The 20,501-nt window shown below is 40.7% G+C and overlaps 1 protein-coding gene across 3 annotated transcripts in view; it reads left to right on the top strand.

Moving 5' to 3' along the window:
• Window positions 1–20,501, top strand: part of arap2 (ArfGAP with RhoGAP domain, ankyrin repeat and PH domain 2) — a 172,886-nt gene that overhangs the window by 76,786 nt on the left and 75,599 nt on the right. For all 3 annotated transcript variants that reach the window (XM_042222247.1, XM_005925826.3, XM_014334712.2), the window contains exons 11-14: window positions 833–1,032; window positions 9,915–10,000; window positions 10,205–10,387; window positions 19,642–19,816. In XM_042222247.1, coding sequence (XP_042078181.1) covers window positions 833–1,032; window positions 9,915–10,000; window positions 10,205–10,387; window positions 19,642–19,816 — 644 coding nt within the window. The remainder of the gene's footprint in view (window positions 1–832; window positions 1,033–9,914; window positions 10,001–10,204; window positions 10,388–19,641; window positions 19,817–20,501) is intronic.

The following is a 20,501-nucleotide window of genomic DNA, read 5'->3' as shown; positions in this document are numbered from 1 at the left end:
AAAAAAAAAATCTATTTACTTTGGAAAATTAATGAGAGCAACATGAGTAGATTGAAATATTTGCAAATGACATGCAGTGCTTGCATATAAGGCCTCTTGAGTATGAGCAATCCCTCTGAAATAAGACCAATAGTTGGAGAAATCTCATTAATCTCATCATTGTAGCCGGGTTATTATAGTGCATGTAAACCTAAGTGACTGTTAATGATGTATTCTCCCAAATATTCTTAATGCGCTTGGCTACAACTAACAAATTGCCATCATGTGGCAGTAATTTCACTTACTGCACCCATGTCAACAGAAGGAGCACCATCTGTATTGCCAAGCTCATCTCACTCCTTTGCCTAGCCTTTTTCAGATTTACAGAGCTCTTGCTCCAACTCGTGCTGGAGCAACAGTGTAAATCTGATTTAAAAATATATACATATATATTGAAGCTATAAATGGGTTATGTTTATCCTTTTTTTTTTTTTCCATCAGCACTTTTTAACTTTTCTGGGTCTAATGTAGAAATAATATCATGAAAGAAAGGGGGAAAAAAACACTCCCGCATTAGAACTTTATAGATTTTAGAAGTGCATGGTGAGACATATTGATTTACCTGCCCCCTTCCCTCCCCCCTATCAATTTCACCAAAGCTATTGCAATCACACGTAGGCATACACACTTAGCACCCCCGTTCCCCTCCAAAACTACTCCAAATACTGCACACCCCCGTAACCCCTGCCAAGCGATACTGTGCTGTTTAATTGCTCTCTCAAATCAAATCAATAACAGTGAGGTATGTGTTGGGTGGGGGCAAAAAAATAAATAAAAAAATCAATTGTTGCAGCTTCACGGCCGAGTCAGAACGCGAGAAGCAGGAGTGGATTGAAGCGGTGAAAGAATCGATTGCCGAGACACTCTACGACTATGAAGTGGCAGAGAAGATCTGGTTTAAAGAGGCCAATAGAAGCTGCGCCGACTGCCGCGCGCCGCAGCCGGAGTGGGCGTCGGTCAATCTGGGTGTGGTCATCTGTAAGAAATGCGCAGGTAAGGAACACAGGTATGCTTCTCTGCTTCTTGTGCAGACACACACATGCTGGATGGAGGTGGGCATGCTGCTGATAATAAACATAATGTACATGAATGTTTTTCAGAGTCACATTTTTGTGCCAATGAAAGCCGCCCGTCAACAGGGTTAATTTAAAAGCTGCGATTCCTCATCTATGAGGATGGATCCTTGGATTATTATATTTAAGCAGCTGAATGATGAAAACACATAAAAATGTTTTCTATGGCTGTGAATCAAATAATCTTTAAATTTTTTCTGGGAAATGTGATGGAAACAAGCCCTGGGCCTTGTAATATTTGTCAGCTAATGCAACAACTACTGCAGATTAATGGCAACACCCTATGTTAGGTACGTTTGACAATAACTAATGGTTTAATTGCAGACATATCAGTAGCACGGTGGTTTTAACCCCTTTTAGTCATTGTAGAGTAATAATTTAAATACTGCGTATCAGTAGCAGATATGGAAGTTGTTATAAATTAATTATGATTAAAAGTCTTTCTAAGGCCTTAGTGAGGCCCCATAAATGCTCACTGGTTTGTTAGGCCTACAAACCAGTGAGCAACCTTCACTCACTTGGGAAACAAGTATATTCCTTGACCAGTTGGCGAGTGGTCATTGGAGGTTGCTGGCAATCTGTAGGTGAAACTGTTAAACGAAAACTTCATTGAAATTGCTTAAATGAAAAAAAATCAAATTAAAAATGATTTATCTAAATACTTCTTATAAATAAAGTTAAATGAGCTTGTTGAATTGAACTCTTATAATGTAGAGTTCTGCAATAAAGTAATGACGACTTTAATAGATGCTTTAAAATGGTTAATAAGCAGCCGGTGTGCTTTTTACTATCCTTAAAGTTGACTGTTTATCTGGACGTAGCATTTTCAGTGGGAGAAAACATACACATGTGCAACCATTCATGTGTGTTTGGGGGGAATCACAAGTTTGCACTATGTGGCTATAAAAGCTCACAAGCAAGGCACAAAGCAAACCAGCTGGAAATGCCAGCAGAATATTATTTCCTCTTGTCTCTCTGGAGTCATAACTTATGGAAAGAAAAAAAATAAACACCACACCGCGTGTAAAAAGTTATGACTGATCCTCAGAGACGTGCCAAATTAAAAAGGGATGCATGTTAGTGCTCGGCTCCTCTCTGTGCATGTGTGGTCTGATGTGTGTGCCTGTCTGAGCGTGTGCTCTGACCAGGAGGCTCTTTTGGAATAAGATCTCAGGTGATAAGCCACATATGGGAGTTGGCGTCTGGCCTCTGGCCTCTCTAATCTGTTTGGCTATACTGGATGGCTCAGATGAAATGACAACAAAGATTAAGCCACAGGCGAGAACTTGGGGGATCCCGAACTCCTTCTTGACCCGCTAAACATGATTAGAGAGACGTGGCAGCCATGCTTGATGTGCAGGGATATCTTGTTGGTGTGTAGGTGTTTTTCTTTATTTTTTTTATTTGTGTGTGCATGCCTATACACCCCATCTTCCCGCTCCAGATTTCTCCCAGAGTCATGCAATTTAATGCAATTCTTCACCTCACCTGTGCAAAGCCTGTGTAATTGGTACACATCAGATATCCAACATCTCCTTTCAAACAGCCTTAAATGATTTCATTTGCTGAGGTGTTTAATATTACATTTTGTCGGCACGCCGGGAGCAGGAGGGGTGGATATTTGCTACGAGGGAAGCTGTCCTCACACTGTGCTCTATTTTAAATTGGGCTGTGGTCCATTTGGAATACCAGTGACTGCTCATGCTTTTAATTAGCGATCTGCTTTATTGTCATGCACAATAAAGAGAAATGCTGAACAAGAGGAAGAGGAAAGAAGTAATGAGGAGGCTAATGGTAAAAATGATCCCAGATTGGCTTTTCGTCTTTTCATGCTAAGACTGAATGGATTTTAATATTCTTCAGCTTCAGTCTTTGATATGAACAGCTTAAAACTGCAGTATTTTCTCTGTGTTTACATACACTTTAAGAATTGATAGGGTCTGTTATATTCAGAGAGTATTAAATTAATAATAGTGATTTTTTTTCTCTGTTCATTAATATTTACAGTGTTATCTAATCACAAATGCAGTAATACATGCATTTGTTCAAAGATGTTTTTGGATACTGTCCGCGTCTACCTTGAACACTTTGTAAGATAACCTTGCCCGGTCTTCTAATTATCTTTGAATTTTTTTTTAAAAAAAAAAACAACAAAAACTTTTATTTCTAAAGTAATCTAAGGAGCTTTGATAGAAGATGCCTGGACTACTTTAAGTTTCTTGAAGGCGTTTCATCTGAGAAGCTTCTTTGGTTCTAAGAGTTCTCCAGCTCTAGTTGGAGTTGTATCTTTAGAGGGCCGTTGACTCACATGTGCTCTATCTAATGAGCCATGGTGAGAAAAAGGGTGCGGGTCATTATCAGCAGAGGTTTGGGGTAAAACCATTGCGGGACCTTACCTCGCCCTATCATGTGACTTATTGAGATGAACTGACACATGATGTGAGTGGTTGTAGAGGCGTCTTGGAAGGGATCTCAAAACTGGATTGTAGGTGGCAGACAGTTGGTGTCGTAAGCCACCCCCTCTGTTCAAGGATGACCGTTCACTGTGCACATGGATGGCTTCTTTCACTCCTCTTTCAAACCATCTGTCTTCGATGTCCTAAATGGGAACATTGACATCCTTGAAAGAGTGACCTTTATCCTTTAGATGTAGACGTACAGCTGAGTCTTGTCCTGTGGAGGTGGCTCTTCTATGTTGTGCCATGCCTTTATGAAGTGGCTGTTTGGTCTCTCCAATCTTGAGTTCTGAGCTCTCCTCGCTGCACTGCACACACTACGTTGTTCAGTTTGTGTTTGGGAGTTTTGTCCTTGGGATGACCCATTTTTTGTCTGAGTCTATGGCTGTGTCTGATATACACTGGGGATGTCGTGCTTGGAGAAAATTCTCCTGAGTTTCTCTGATAAACCTGCTACATAAGGAATGACAGTATTCTGTTTGTCCTTCTGATTCGCCCTAGTTGGTGTCTGACCTTGTTTACTGGGCATCTTTTCTGATTTGATGAAAGCCCAATCAAGATAACCACATATTTTAAGAGCTTTCTCTACGTGTATGTTCCTTTTCTTTCCCTTCAAGCTTAGAGGGAACATGTTATGCCCTGTGTTGCGGGGTCTTGATTACTCCAAGTTTAAGAGTAGGTACTGGTCTTCTGGTAAACTTCAATGTTGAGATTTCCATTCTCCTCAGTGAGCGCAGCACAGTCCAGAAATGAGAAACTGTTATCCTTTGTATCTTCCCTGGTGAACTTTGTTTCTGTCCACTGAGTTGATGTGAGCAGTGAAGGTTATTACTAGAGATGGCACGATACCACTTTTTTATGTCCGATACCGATACCGATATCATAAATTTGGATATCTGCCGATACCGATATGAATCCGATATAGTGTTTTTTAATCAACAAAACTGTTTTTTAAAATATCTTGCTGCATTTTGTATAAGTTCATACTCAAGTTTAAAACAACAACTACACTAAAGCTATTCTGTTATACCTGTATGCAAAAAAAATATTTCATAGTTCAGCAATACTGATCAATCTAATAAACTTAAACCTACACCATCCTCCCTATTCTGGTATTTTAAAGAGTACTTAGCTAAATATTAAGCAACCTAACTAATAGGGTTCCAACTCCCAGCAACAACAAAAATAAATAAATAAAAAATAGGGAACCACCCCTCACGCTCCACCTCATGATGCTTAATCGACGTAATCAACCTTAATTTGATGCAGTGTGAAAAAAAATGCACAGAAATCAATTATTTTTCAAGAAATATTAAATAGATTCAACATCTTTCTTCAACAAAATTGCAGACTGCACAGATGGTACCTTCCCAAAGGAAAAAGTACTATAGCTTACTAGGGTATATTAGACTTAAAGTTACTATATACAATAATGACTTCTATCATTTTACATCAGATTAAAACTTTGGGTGTAAGATTCAGATAAATATTATATTAAAAGCTAGACATTTTAAATGAGAATAAGAAAGAAAAGTATGTCTTTGTGCCCCCTTTTCCCTGTTAATGCCCTATCGGCCCCCCTGGCTAAACTTTGCTAGATCCGCCCCTGCACAGTTACCAGCCGTCAGCTCGTAGAAAAAGATCCTGGTGTAGAAAGTAATATTAAATAAATTCTAACAACAGCTTATCAAGCTTAAACGTGCTGCTGTTGTTCAGCCGCTGGTTTCCTCTTTCTGGTGCAAAGTGGGCCAAAAACAAACAAGAGAGACGGACTCGCGACAGAAAAGCCGATCAGCTGATCGTTAAGCAGTTTCATGATTGAAGTAGCAGCAGGAGAGGCAGTCGCTTGTTAAGCTTAACGCAGGAATGCTTTACAAACATTCAGAGATGGACTTACACACTTGCTTTACTTCTCTCGGGATAACTTTGTCGGAGATGAAATGCCGGGTTGCTAGCGAAGCTCCAAATGCTATCCAGACCACCGACAGGTCCCGCATGCCACAGCCGCTCTATCACGTGATGCATACTGCTCCGACGTGCTAACGTTCTGAGGTGAGTTACGGCGTGTTGCAAGTTTTGTGAGGTGCTTTCGTGATATTTAATGGATCGGATTACATTTTTTATTTTTCTCCGATATCCGATCCAGTAATTTAGGTCAGTATCGGACCGATACCGATACGTAATATCGGATCGGTCCATCTCTAGTTATTACTTCTTGGGTAGTTTGGTCATTTGGTTTTAGAACTAAAGAAGGTTCTCAGATGAGAGGTGAAACTTAAAATCCAGTCACTTTTCTTTCCAGGCTCCTTAGATCACCATGACCTGACGACTGAGAAGCTACACAGACCTATTTCTCAAGTATATTTTAGCTGTTGTTTTCTCAACAGGATCTGACTGATCTTACTAAAATATTTTTATTTGTTTGTTAAAAAGTTGGTAAAAACTATTAATAACTGTCTGGGGTTTCCTTTCTTTTTTTAAATAACTTCTTAATATTACTAACCCATTTAAATCCTGATAACACTTACATGATGCGTTATTTATGCTGTGTAACTATAGCCGCTAGCTGTCTGGTAATTCAAGTTACTGAACTAAACCTTATCCGTGTTTTGAGCATTGGTGCAGTTGTCTGATAAACAGCATGGCTTACTGTCTGATTAAATGAGCTAACACCCTTCCAAGATGTCAGGCCACATCTTGAGTGTATTTCATGTAATTTGTCTGTATTTTTGTATGTGCAGTGCACCCATACACTACAGATGTAATAACTTAGCAATCCACTTTTTCCTCTACCTCCAAAAACTCAAGGTAATATTATGCAAAATGCTAAGATCAAGGCTTCTTGATGGTTGTGTATGACTCACTTTGCTGATGTCACGGTGACCATGCCCCGATTTTACAGGCTTCAGGTCAATCCCACATTTCTCTCTTATTTTATTTCCTCATTAAATTAACTCACCTCTCCATCTATGCACTCATTTTTTTGTGTCCTTATGCTTACTACCCAAGACGGCTACCATAGGAAATGACAGTGCTTCAAAGACCTTATGCTGTGCTTCACACATATAATGCAATAAACTTCTTTAACCCAAGATGCAACTTGTAGGCATGTCCACTGGCAACAGTTGCCATGGCAATGTGAAATTACAGGGTTCATTGTCTTGCTCTGCTTCCTCATGACTTGTCACTGAGTGAAGGGGTCGAGAGGGGAAGGAGGGGGAATCCACACAAGCACACAAGGTTGAAAAAGTACTCCGTGTGATGTGGATGGAGTCACCGGGAAAGTTTTTAATTGGGGGTGAAGTCCTTGGTGGGTTGAGCATTAATTTTTTTATTTATTTAATTTTTTTGTGTGAAAGCTGCAGTGATGGGAATGCCTTTTTGTGTGTTGTTTTTTTTCCACCGGAAATATGAAGACATTTACAGCAGCCTATTTATATGAGACGATCTCACTGTATACCTGGCGGCACATGCACATGCACGATTCTTTCAGCTTCATTACCCTTACACAAGTGAAAATGGTCCTGTGGTGTTGCAAAGGCTCTGTGGATGTAGCATGGCAATACTCTGCTGCAAGCACCCCGAATAAAATAGTTTCACTCCTTCACAGGGACAGACTCTTACTCTTTGGCCTTCATTTGTCAAGTTGGACTTCTGATCTCCAAGACTGTTATTATCCCTGACATTTCAGTGTATTTTTCGAGATTGGGAAGAAAACAGATTTAAATGTAACCCTAGACCCCACTGCTGTATCCACCCTCAATATGTGTAGAGAATAAAAAAATAAATTCTCTTAATGGCAGGGAAGAAGGTTATCTTTTCTTTTCTTTTTTGTCTTTTGGGTCTAATGCTACAGTCACACTAAGGAAAAGAGTGGTTGGAGTCTGCGGCATGACCAGAATTAGTGCATTTGTGTAAAATGAACTTCCAATCTCACTTCCTTTGAAATGATTGTAACCACTCGTAGTCAGATATAATTTTCGAAGACACTTTGGTGCACAATGGAGATGATGATAAAGCAGCAATAAGGTGGACTCAGCTTGGTGTCAGGATGTGGTTGAATAGGGCTAAGTTGGCAATAAGAAGAAATCTGTTTGCATTAACAAATTGATTCACTGTTATAAATTAGTGAAAATTGCAAATCTGTTTTGCATTTCCAAAAGGCCGGGTATACCTTGGACAGGTTGCAGAGATTCACATCAACTTTGTTCATTCAGAGTTCAGCCAGAACTTCGTAGACCTGAAACAGAAGTTCTGACATTCCTTTAAAAACAGTGACGTAGTTGCTGAAGGCTGCTGATTTAACTGCATAGGTACTAGGAATATAACCAGAGTACAACCAGCTAAGTCACAAGTTGAACTTATTTTTAGATTGAGTGTATTGTGTTGGAAATCTATCAGTCAGTCCAAGCTGCACTGCAGTCGTTTGGAGACAAGTTGCCTTCCGTCACTCGACCCATGCAACCTACCTTTTAATCTAAAGTGATCGCCCAGAGGTCAACCACTGAGTGACCAGTTGTTTGCCACAACTACTTGTAGTTAGTCCCCAAATGCTAAAACATTCCAAGCAATTACCAGGAAAAAGCAGATTGTTCTTAATGGCAAAGAGGTTACCAGTCAATTTCAAGTCTATTGTGACTGAGCTACAACTTAAGAAACATTTCATCTGCTATAAAGAGGAATCATCTTATAATAGTATTGTTATTGCACTAATTTGATTGAATCAATCTAAGCGGCAAACTAAGGCCCTGATTTGATCAGATTTATTGATTTGCCAAGTAAAACAAGAACAGAGGTGTGTGATATCTCCTAGAAAGATATTTGAAGTTTGACATGTTTATAGATCTGAGTTTGTTGAACTAATAATATTGTTTAAATAATGCATTGGATCATCTTTACGCAGGCTTTCTTAATAGGGTAAGACATTTATGTTCAACTCCTAACCTTAATTATAACTTCAGATAGGGTGTGGATTTTAAATTAACACCACATTTAATTTTGATATACTTGATATTGATGAAGTCCCTGATCTGACTTCACCAAATTAACTAAAAGGGAAACATTTAAGTACCCACTTTTTCATGCCAGAAGACGCTTCCAATAGTGAGATACCAAATGAGGTTTGAAAGTGAACATGGCGTTCCACAGGATTTAACACTGGGTCCACTAACGTTTGGATGACGTAGCATACGTCGCGTTTGTGACCACTTTAAAACTCCCCTATGAAACTGCATGTGAAGTGACATTTAAAATGAAATGACTTCAGAGTTCATAGTTATTGGTGCTGATGAGGAAAAATGTCTATAAATCTTAGAGGTAGTATAAATGTGGTTCTGTCTAGATGCCCATGAAAGAAAGCGTATAGACTCAAAACTGCTGTGACAGGAAGGGTGGCACCGTCCTTTTGTCTCTAATGAATGCACCAACTGATCACATCAAGCCTGACCAAAATGAGACGTGTCTTGGCATATCAGATTCAAAATCCAGTCTGGGAGCAATTAGACCTGTCAGTTATGTGTCCTGGTGAGTGATAATTTTTTTTATGAATGGCGCACTGCTTAATAATAAAAATACATGCAGGGTAGTGCTACTATGCCTATGTAAGTAATGCAAATATTGACTAGTTATAAAAAATGACTTCCTAGTTAGCTTTTGTAAAAAGAAATCTCTTAAGTGGCTTATAACTCAAAGACTTCTCCCACTTGTGTTCTCTTGAACTGTGTCAATATAGCTTTTCACAGCTCATAGCCCCTCATTTTCATTTACAGCTGCTCTACTAGCGAATAGAAGACGGTAATGAGATCATGCCAAATCTAAATATAAAATTATCCGCCATTACACACAGGACAATAATTCACATTCACACATACAGCATGTTTCTGTCTAATGTATTATGCATGTGTGCTCTGTCTTTGGCCATAAGCAACCCCAGAAGCCTCTCGTTCACCCAAATAAACAGGCCGACCAACAAACACAATGAATTACTCATGATTCATTAGCAATTAATGGCCCTCGTTCTCTGCTTTCATTTCCAATTAGGAGAGCTGAGGGGACTAAATATGTCTGTTGTGAGTGAGCGAACGAGCTCGCAGTCATGCTCTGTTTCTCCATCTTGTAACTGCCTGTTTATTGTTTATTCCATCACCAGCATTTGGTGTGTGTTTCAGCACGCCGAGGAGAACACTGTGCATATATGTAAATCGTTATTTTTGCTATTTAATGTGACGTTTTCAGGAACAAAAATGTAGCCTGAGAGAGCCTTGTGAACCCAATGGGGGAATGAATGTGTGAGTCTGTTTGTGTGGCTGTGCGCTAATATTGATGACCGTGTCTTCATGTGTGCCAGGACAGCACCGCTCTCTCGGGCCAAGTATTTCTAAAGTGCGGAGCCTGAAGTTGGACAGCAGTGTCTGGAGCAATGAACTAGTGGAGGTAAATGACATGTGTGTTACTCCTGTCTTTACCTAATCCCATTATATGAAAGCGTATCCATTGTACTAGTACTAATCTAAAAGACTGGGAAGATGCTTGACAGTTCCGCAATGATGATCAATGGTCATTTCAAATCACAGTAATACTTCTGCAAATAATTCTCATCCAAACGTGTCACTTTGTACATGTTTTGCAACCCCTTAGCTCTTTCTGGAAGTGGGGAACAAGAATGCTAACAGTTTCTGGGCTGCTAATCTCCCCCTGGAGGAGGATCTCTACAGAGAGGCTTCTGCGGAGCAGCGGGCCACATTTATCCGCAGGAAATACAGGGAAAGGAAGTACACGAGTGTCCTGGAGGGCTTTAATGACCTGGAGCATCTAAACAAGGTACAGAAATGATGGATTTCATTTATTTCATTCATTTATTCATAAAGCACGTTTAATAACAACAGGGAGCTGACCAAAGTGCTGTACAGCGTAACAGTTAAACAATGACAGAAAATTAAAAGAAAATTAGGATAGAAGAATTGGTAACTCTCATACAGTTTCGAAAGCCAGAGTAAAAAAATATGTTTTAAGATGCGATTTAAAAAGAGTAACAGTTGGGGCCTTTCTAATGTGGAGAGGTAGATCATTCCACATTTTCGGTGCCACAACCGCAAATGCCCGATCTCCTCTATGAACCATCCTAGACTTATGTAAGGTAAGTAGCAGGTGATCGCTTGATCGAAGGGCTCTAGAGCAGCGGTCCTCAACCCCCGGGCCACGGACCGGAGTCATTTGGTACCGGGCCGCGAGAGTGAGACTCGGGTGTGAAATGTATGGTTTTCAGGGTTTTTATTGGTTTCAGCGTTATTTTGTTATCGTTTTTATCGTTAACTCGGTTTTCGTGGGTCTTTTCACGTGTGTTATGAATAAATCTTATTTTTTTCGGTACCAGTACTAGTTTTATTTTGTTGTATTTATCCGCGACACATTAAAGGCCGGTCCGTGAAAATATTGTCGGGCACAAACCGGTCCGTGGCGCAAAAAAGGTTGGGGACCGCTGTACTAGAGGGCGTATAAAGCTGCAATAGGTCAGACAAATAGTCCGGTGCCTGGCCAATTAGCACTTTATAAGTCAAAAGTAAGATTTTGAATTTAATTCTGGAAGCCAATGAAGGGAAGCAAGCACCGGAGTAATATGTTGGTGTTTCTTCACACAAGTCAAAAGGCGAGCTGCAGCATTCTGTACAAGTTGGAGCCGGGCCACCCATATGGAAAAGAAATGGTAAAAACATACATGATTTACTCATGAAAGTGGCCACTTTCTCATTACTTTCATATATTTTTTTAGTAAGTATCCAAAACATACAAGTTTCATTATATAATTTTTCAAGGGATCTTATATGTGTTTTCACTCTTGTATGCTTTTCATACAAGTTTCATACAAGACAGATAAAAACTTTGTAAGATTTATATATATCTTTTCCATATGGGCAAGCTGGACTGACTGACACCCACATATAGTGAATTGCAGTAATCCAGTTGCGATAAAACAAACGCATGAATTGCTCGTTCCAAATTTCTAAAAGGTAAAAACGATCTCACTTTGGATAGGAGCCTTAATTTAAAAAAGGACTGCTGGACAACTGAATTAATTTGTTTCTCGAATGTAAGTTTGCTATCCAAGGAAACCCCCAGGTTTTTTACATGCGTTTTAACAGCACATGTTAGGTTGCATAAGTCCAAATCAGGGGCATTGAAATTACAGCTCGGTCTAAAAATAATTACCTCAGTTTTATCCTGGTTGAAGGTAAGAAAATTTGAGGCCATCCAGGTTTTAACTTCGTCAAGACATTTGACTAGCGATTCCATGGGCGTGGAGGTGTTTCTATTAAACCGAAGATAAATCTGGGTGTCGTCGGCATATGAGTGAAAGCAGATGTTATGCTTCCTAAAGATCAGGCCTAGGGGCAACATGTAGATTGAAAAAAGAATTGGGCCTAATACGGAACCCTGCGGGACACCACAAGTAAAAGGAGCTGGGGAAGAAATAAAATCATCAAGGCTCACAGAAAAAGTCCTCTCGGAGAGGTACGACCTAAACCATTCCAAGGGGATACCTTTGATACCACATTGCTCCAAACGGGAGATCAGAATGCTGTGGTCAACAGTATCAAAGGCTGCAGTTAAGTCTAGGAGCAGGAGCACAGCTGGGTCTCCTAAGTCAGTGATTAATAAAATATCATTAAGTATTTTATGTATGGATGTACTGGAGCAAAAGAAGCACCAACTGAAACTGAAGCTATAGAAGTCATGTTCTGAGGTGTAGTGGCAGTCATAAATAAATGACTTCATGAACGGTTTTCTGTGAAGAAGAGTTCAGCTGATATGCCAGTTTACTGACATTACCGCTATTGGTGTTGGTGCGTTTGTAGGCTGCACTGTCTACACTATCTGCAGTGGTGGTACTGTGCAAAAGTCTTGAGCCACACCTCAATTCTTTGTATTGCGTCCAAGGAACCCAGCACTCTTGAGCAGCAGTAGTTGGACACTGGCTGCTTTTTCATACATTTTTACTGAAAATTGTATCTTTAGGCACTTTGTTAAAAGTCAGTAACTTAATGAGTTGGTGGCTAAATACAAAACCGAGAGAATTATAAGGGGAGTGTCCAGAGTCATTAGTTAAGCATGGCGGTGTTGGAGATCTTGTCAAAATTTAAGGAATTATGAGCACAGAAATGTACCATCAGATTTTGATTCGCCACATAATACGTTTGCTTGACAACAGCTTCATTTTCCAGCTTGACCATGATCTCACACACACTCCCAGTGCAGTAAAAGCATACTTGGATAGAAAAACACTCAGTGAAACACTATCAGTCTTGGATTAGTCTCCCCAGAGCCCGGACCTCAACGTTATTGAAGCAGTGTAGGATCATCTTGACAGAGAACCGAACAAACGGCAGAAACATCCAAAGAAGAGCTCTGAATGCCCTTCAAGACGCCCAGAGAACTATTCCTGAAGTCTGCTTAAAGAAATGACAAGAAAGCTTGACTAAGACAGTTCAGACTGTGTTGAAGAATAAAGGCGGTAAAACCAAATATAACTTTCTGTACACTGTATAAAGTCTGTTTTTGACTTATATCTTTGTACATCATCTAATAAATCACTTCCCCTATTTCCCATTTCCCTGGCAAAATATAAAGAAACTAGAGGTGGCACAAGACGTTTGTACAGTACAGTATTTGTTGTATCTGTGCTGACTCAGTGTCTTAGTGGTAAGTTGGTAACTCTATCCATCCGTTTTCTTAACCACTTCTCCATTTCAGAGTTGTGAAAGGGCTGGAGCCTACCCCAGCTGCCATACTGCAAAAGGCCAGGTATACCTTGGACAGGTTGCCAGTCTGTCACAGATGCTTATTAGTTTGTTTATGAATTTTCCAGCAATATAATCTTACAATGATGTCATCATGTACAGAATATAAGCTGATGTCCCACTTTCTGAAGTTCTAACAGCCTAAAAATCACCATCAGCCAAAGAAATCAAGTATTGATCGTACTCTGCAAGGAAATAGAAGAGACTTCTTCTGACTCCTCTAACCACTTTAAACAGATTAGAACATCTAACAGTACTCTGTGTATGTGACTTGATGGATTTTGTCTGCCTTTCTAAGCTGAACAAATGTGGCGAAGGTACAGCAGGTCCACAGCCGACTACCCTCATAGTCCTGAACATATAGCAATGCCCTTAACATTAAAGCTGCCATTGACTTTGTCTTTAGGCAAAGACACGTATGCTACACCAATAACCACATTGCTCTGTTGACTTGTGGCTTCTGTCTTAAGTCTGCAGTCACTCTACCTGCCAGTTTTAAGTTTTCTACACCAAAAATGCCAGGTTAAATATTAGCACCAGTCAGCATATGTTTACAGGAAACAATATATCCTTTTCTGTAATGTTGTTCCCCCAAGATAAATGTGTAAAATAGAGTCCTCCCCACTGCATGATGTAAGTAAAACATAAAAAATCACAACCCTTGCAGACCTTCAGTGTAATATTTCTCTGTCTGCTTAGCTAAGTAATTTTAATTAATGATGGGCAGTGATAGCAGGAGTTCCCCGAGCATGAAATCTGTTTTATAGCTTCGTTTGTACCTTTAAGGAAAAGTGCACATGGTACACTCCATAAGCTAAATCCACTAAACTTGAGAAAGCCCATATTTTCCTGACCTTTTGATCATTGGTAAATCCGCACTTTAAGCCTAAAGATGCCAAAGGAGAAGTCTTATCGATCTCAAATATAGGCATGTTGGTGCTTAGGCCTTGGGGTTTAGGGTTTATTGCTGCTGTAAAAAAAGAAAAAAAGGAGAGGGTCTGCTTTTTCTGGCCTCCTTTTAAGAGCTCTAAGCAGTGAAGCAGTTTCCACCGGCATCAGCATTTACGCAGATCAGCCCCCTTGTATTGTTTTCCTGCACCGAAAGAGGGGAAATGGAAATGTAGACAGGGGGAATGAGGCGAGAAAGTAAGGAAGAGATATACTAGCTAGCTAAGTGGAAAAGTGGATTAGGATCCACAACAGAAACGCTTGGGTTGGTTTTATTACGACTTTGCCAGCTTTCGCGCGAGCGTGCGCTTTGGGGTGTGCAGCGTGTACATGCGTGTGAACATGTGTGCTCCTTGACTTGAGATGTGTGAATTTGCTGTTCTAGTGGGAGCTCTTTGCAGGCGGGTGCAGGAGGGGAAGTGTAACACAGACGGAGTGCAGCACCCCGAAAGAGTCAAGCCACTGGAGAGGTAGGGGCGTTTTAGTGTGTGAGTGCACGAGGGATGAATGCAGGGAAGGGCTGGAAGTGGCCTTGACACACTTGAAGTGTCATGGAGGCACATATAGAATACGATACATGCAGCTAGGTCTATCAGTACGTGGACATTAACACAATTCTAGACTTTATTTACTGCAAAGGACTTTTATTCAAGCATTAAAAACAATCCTTATATTGTAAATGAAGCTGGTGTGTCCAGTTATTCTTATAAAACTGAGGTTTGTTTAACCACTTAAATTAAAACTGAAAGCCTGAACATCAATCACATGTTAATTCTTTCATTTAAAATCCACTGTGGTGACCTGCAGATGTAAAATATGTGCGCCAAAGTGCACTAAAACACTAAAAAGTCTTCAAAGCAACTCTATACATCTCCACACAAACTAATGAGTCACAAACAACATGTTTAAAAAAAAGAGACCAAAAAAACCCAGTATTTTTAACATAAACAAGGACACTGAGTCTAATCTCATCGGACACGCTGTTCCACTTCTGTGTCACATTTACTTACTGTAACACAAGCGCGAATATGAAATAATGAAAGCTATATAAAACCTTTTTCCTCTGGGACTCCTCTCGGGACAAAGACAATAATACTAGCAATTTCCTTGTTGACATTCAAGCAGTTTTTTTGGAATCATGCGATGGCATTTCAACAGGTTTTATGGGGCTCAGGGGTCACGAGATTTACTCAGCGCATGCCGCAAATCACCGTTTAAAGCGTCATTTCAGGTAATGAAGTAAAGGTAGTGATTTATAGGTGACTGCGTCAATATGTTCCCTTACATAATCCCAGCAGTGTGTGTTGCGATGGGATTCTTTTTGTTTGCAACCCATCGTTTTTTTCCCCTTCATTTAATGCGTACTCTTCATCCCGCTCCCTCTCTTTCTCAGTCCCATTTCCCCTCCATTAGAAGCTCATATCCTAGTGACCTCCACTAACTCTCCGCAGACCACATGACCTAGAGAGTGCAGTGTCAAAGGAGCTTCTTATATCATTACACACCCTCGCACACACGCACACCCTAACCCTCTTGTGGCCACGGTAATTGCTATGACACGGAAGGTCATTTCCAGAGACGACACAGAATAAGGCCAAGTTGCAAGGGACTATTTTGCCATAATCTGACCCCATCTTCCGTGTGCGGGAAAAAGACAGAGGCGCGCGCGTGTGTGCACGTGCTAAAGTAATTATAATTTTTTAAAATCTTTCTTCACATTACTTTTCAGTTATTGTGCTACTGATGAAGATATCTATTTTTTTTGGCGCAGCTCTGGGAACACGCATATTTGAACATCTTTATCTCAGTGCAGGGCCTTTGTGTGGGTGGCCAGGTTATATCGACGGGTACTTTTGTTTGTGCGTGTATATGCACAAGCCTCGGCGTGCCTCACTTTCGGATGGATATTGCTTGTTTGTGGCGGATCGATGCAGCCTACTGACTCGGCTCAAAGCCCAGTGAAAGGAAAGGTTGTTCGTTGAAATTCCGCTATTTGCCACTCGACTCCTCCGTTGATCCCCTTTGTTGCGGGTCATCGTGCACGGTGTCACATCAATCGACTGGACAGATTGAAATAGACAGAAAATATTTTCCCTGCTCAGACTGTATTCTTCAGACTCTTTTATCTTGCTTATCTTAGCGGGATCACAAAGTATGTCTGCATGGCCAGACACCACACTCGCTCTATAACGATGTCTTTCTTCATCTTATAGGCGCTGTTAAAGGTGAAATGTAAAGAAGAGTGTATAGAGGAAATGTATTTATTTACCTTCCCTGCTTACGTGAAACCAGTGCGGCGTTACCTTACACCGCATTTAGTTTGATGTCAGCAGGGTCTAAAGAACATCGAGTCTGTATTTAAATGAAGGTTAAGGCTTCACAGGAGGAGATGGGAAGAAAAAGTGAAACTCACAGGAATTAGTTTTAACTGCCTCCTTCTGTTTAACCTCTTAGTGGCTTTTAGATACTTTTCTTTAAAGTGCAATACGTTAAATAAGTTGCCTTAAAAGGTGTTGGTATTGTTTTAGAATGGAGTGTAATAGAATCCTAAGTGAGGCCGCTTTTGTTTTTCTGTCAGGCTTTAGTTAATCTCTTGAAACCACCCGTGTTGATGTCCTCCATCACTAGACACCGCAACTGTTACCAATCAGACGTTATTATGATCTGCTGGAGAAGCTACATTGTTTTGGCTTGATGGAGCAACCAAGCCACTGATCCCCGGCCGTGTCTTGTACTGGTGGACTGGAGAGGCAACATCACAAGCTACGTGCCAGGAAGCATCAGCGGAGAAAGGAAGCCCAGCTGGCTGGCTCTCCTAATAATATTCTCTCGAGTGGTTGCTTGTCAAAAGCCTCCAGCTATCGTCGCATTTACTCTTTTGTTCATTCTCTGCCTGTCGTTCAACAGGGTTGACAAGAAGTCACAGTCATGGTCTATATACGAAAATATCTGGGCAGCAGTACTACTGCTTCTCATGCTTGACCAGGGCCAGACTGGATGCTACACTGGCTCACTATCCCAACTTGAGGTATTACTTGAGTGTCCGGGCCAGTGTAGCTACGGTTTCTCGGCATCGAAGTAGGAAATATGTCTTTGATATAATGGCCCTGCTTTGTATTGTTATGAAGCAGGGTTATGTTTATATGCATTTTATTCTTATAAAGAAAAGAACAAAAACATCAGTGACAACACTGTTTTTCTGTTGTGTATAGTGTAGTCGTTTACACATTGGCTTGGCCAGTGAGACACAAATCCCTTTGGCGTTTCGTGAGGAGTGGTTTAGCAGCTTAAAACTTTTCCAAATATTATTCAGTATATAACTTTAAGATTCTCTTAGGTAGTGCAAAAAAAACCTCCAAATGACACAACATGGTTAGGTTGTCTGTTGTGCTGCACTTCTGGTGACTTTGCAACATATTTTGATTAATGTGGCAGCTAAGGTGGTTACAAGCTACTTGCTAGTAGCTAAGTGGCATTAACATGTGCAGTAGCCAGGTTAACATCTATAATAACTGCTGGGGGCATTTTTATTCAGCCAATCAGAAAAAGGTCTGCTTAAAGAAGCGAGTGGCTTTAAAAGGGGAGGAGCTAAAAACGTTGCGGCTGAACTGAGAGGCTGCATTTAATTTTGTTTTCTTTTTAAATCTATTTGTTGACTAAAAACAAAAACGTTTTCGGTAGAAATAAATAGAATTACATGCCACACACCCCACAGTTTCAGTCAGTGATGGTACACTGGAACAGTATACAAGGTGAATGTTGGATGAATAAGAAACAGAATGTTGGCATCAGTAAACTCTTCTTTGGTTGTCCGTCCGTCCGTCCGTCCATCCATCCATCCATCCATCCATCCATCCATCCATCCATCCATCATCCATCCATCATCATCCTCATCCATCATCATCCTTCCTTCCTTCCTTCCTTCCTTATAGTTTTCCTCTGCAGTAGCTTTGTGTCTCTTAGTTGGAGAACCCTGCTCATTATTGAAGTTTCATAGTGACTGGTGGAGGCGTACAAATGTATAAAATTCATGGAAAAACCAACCTCACTCTGTTCCACCAGAACTGCTTCAGTCTGCCTCGGCATTGATTCTGTAGGTCTCTCTTGCGTTGCTGGAGTGATGAGACACCTTTCCTCCAAAGGATACTCCTTACGTGTCATTTTGATAGTGATGGAAAGCTCCCATGTGTGTTGAGTTCTGGTGACTGAGAAAGCCGTGACATCATTTTCATAATTACCAAACCATTCAGAGACCTCTTGTGTCCCCTCGATGAGTCCTGAAAAAGACCATTTCCAACAGGATAGAAAAGGTTCATCAGAGGATCAAGGTGATCACCCGGAACAACTGTGTATTGATTCGCGCTGACCCTCACTCTAAAGGAGGGCATCTAGGGTGCTCAAACAGAGCATCAGATCTTCCTGAGAGGAGGGGTCAAGGATTTTCCTTTAATTATTTCCCGCCTGCACACTGCACTCTTTGTTTAGGCTCATCCTGAACGTTTAATACATGCTCTGTTTATCCATGCACAGATTACATGGCTGTATTTATCAGCTTCTGATTCATATATATATATATATATATATATATATATATATTCATATTCCATGCTTGGTTTGTTTTCCTGCAGGAAATTCACTCTATCTTGCTTCATCGCAGCCTGCTGCTGTTCTTTTGTACTTTTAGCTCACTTCGTTGTGTTTCATGTCTTTATTCCCACATTTCTCTTTGTGAAAATTGTTAGTTTCATTATATTTAATATGGCCCATTTGTCCTCTCCTTATTTGCTATATTCCTTTTTTTTTAGCTCAGGGTTTTGAGCTTTAATGATTCCCACTGGGAGTATTAAAGTTTGATCGCATTTTAACTTCTCTTTTGAGATCAGCGGGTGGAACTCAATTCGTAACTTTATGTGGTTTTCTGACGCCGCTTTATAGACTCTTTGTCCTCTATCAACCTGGCAATCGCGCATACACGTACGCAGCAACACCACGCTGCTCCTCCTACACAGAGAAGTGAAGCCATACTTACATTTCCAGAGATTTTTTTCACTGTCTCTATGTCTGTTTTTTTTTTCTTTTAAGGCATTAATCCAGCTACAGAAAGCTACTTAGAAATCCAATGAGCTGCTGCTCCACTTCTTCATTCTTTTATTAGGCTATCACAGCAGGAAATGGCAAGTGGCAGGTGGACGTCCATAAATGAGATTTGCGACCACTAAAAATGAGCCTCGGGAATCTGATTCACAAACACGCCGAAACTGCAAATAAAATGTGAGCGAAACTCGCAAATAAGCTCATCACGGGCCCTTGTATCTTCTTTTATGTGTGAAGGCGCTGTGTGCAGCTGTGGTGTCCTCTGATGTGCTGCAGACCATGGCGCTCGTGTTCAGCGGGGCAGATGTTATGTGCGCCACCGGGGATCCAACCTACTCCACCCCGTACCTCTTGGCTCAGCGTGCTGGCCAGAAGCTGCAGATGGAGTTCCTGCACCAGAACAAACTGTGCGGTAAGCAACTTTGTTACTGTCTCCTCTCACTTTGAAGCATCCGAAAAGCGCGTTTCCGCTGCGCATACTCGTTTTGCTTCATTAACGAAGGCAACGGGAGTTGTACTCGGAAACTTTTCCGTGGTCAGTGTTCAACACAGTTGAGGTGCCAAGGCAACAGAAAGAATAACTCATGTATTCTTTTGGCCGAGTTAAAAAAAAAAAAAGAAAAGAAAAAAGCTGACACGTTCTCATAAATCTGTGAAAAGGCCTTTAAACCAGGTGTGCAAGTTGGACTTTTACAACCATCAGCACCACATATATTCTGCCCCTATCCCTTCTACTTTAACAAGCCAATCATGTTTAAAGCCCATACTCACCGCTGTGCCGCCACGTTCATAAAAGCACAGAGGGAGTTTTTATTTTTTCCCTCCCTCTCCGCCGTGAATAGGAAATAAAGACAGAAAAACCCACAAATATGAAGCTGGTGAGTTTTAAGTTAAAAGTTCTCTCTCCCTTTTTCTCTTTCTCCATCTCTCCCTCTGTCTACTTCCCCCCCTGCACCCACCTTTTGTAATACCCACCTAATGTCCCCGGTTTGGAGGCACGCCACAGATGTGCTGTGTCGTGTGGCTTCCTCGTGATGGATGTGGGTTTTTTTTCTTCTCTTTTTTTGCCGATGTTGAGGACGTATTAAATTAGAAGC

This window comes from Haplochromis burtoni, unplaced genomic scaffold, assembly GCF_018398535.1.
Source record: "Haplochromis burtoni strain Fernald_Lab_line unplaced genomic scaffold, NCSU_Asbu1 Contig_82, whole genome shotgun sequence".
Taxonomy (NCBI): domain Eukaryota; kingdom Metazoa; phylum Chordata; class Actinopteri; order Cichliformes; family Cichlidae; genus Haplochromis; species Haplochromis burtoni.
The sequence above is the reverse complement of the archived record's forward strand: the minus strand, read 5'-3'. Positions and strand labels throughout refer to the sequence as shown.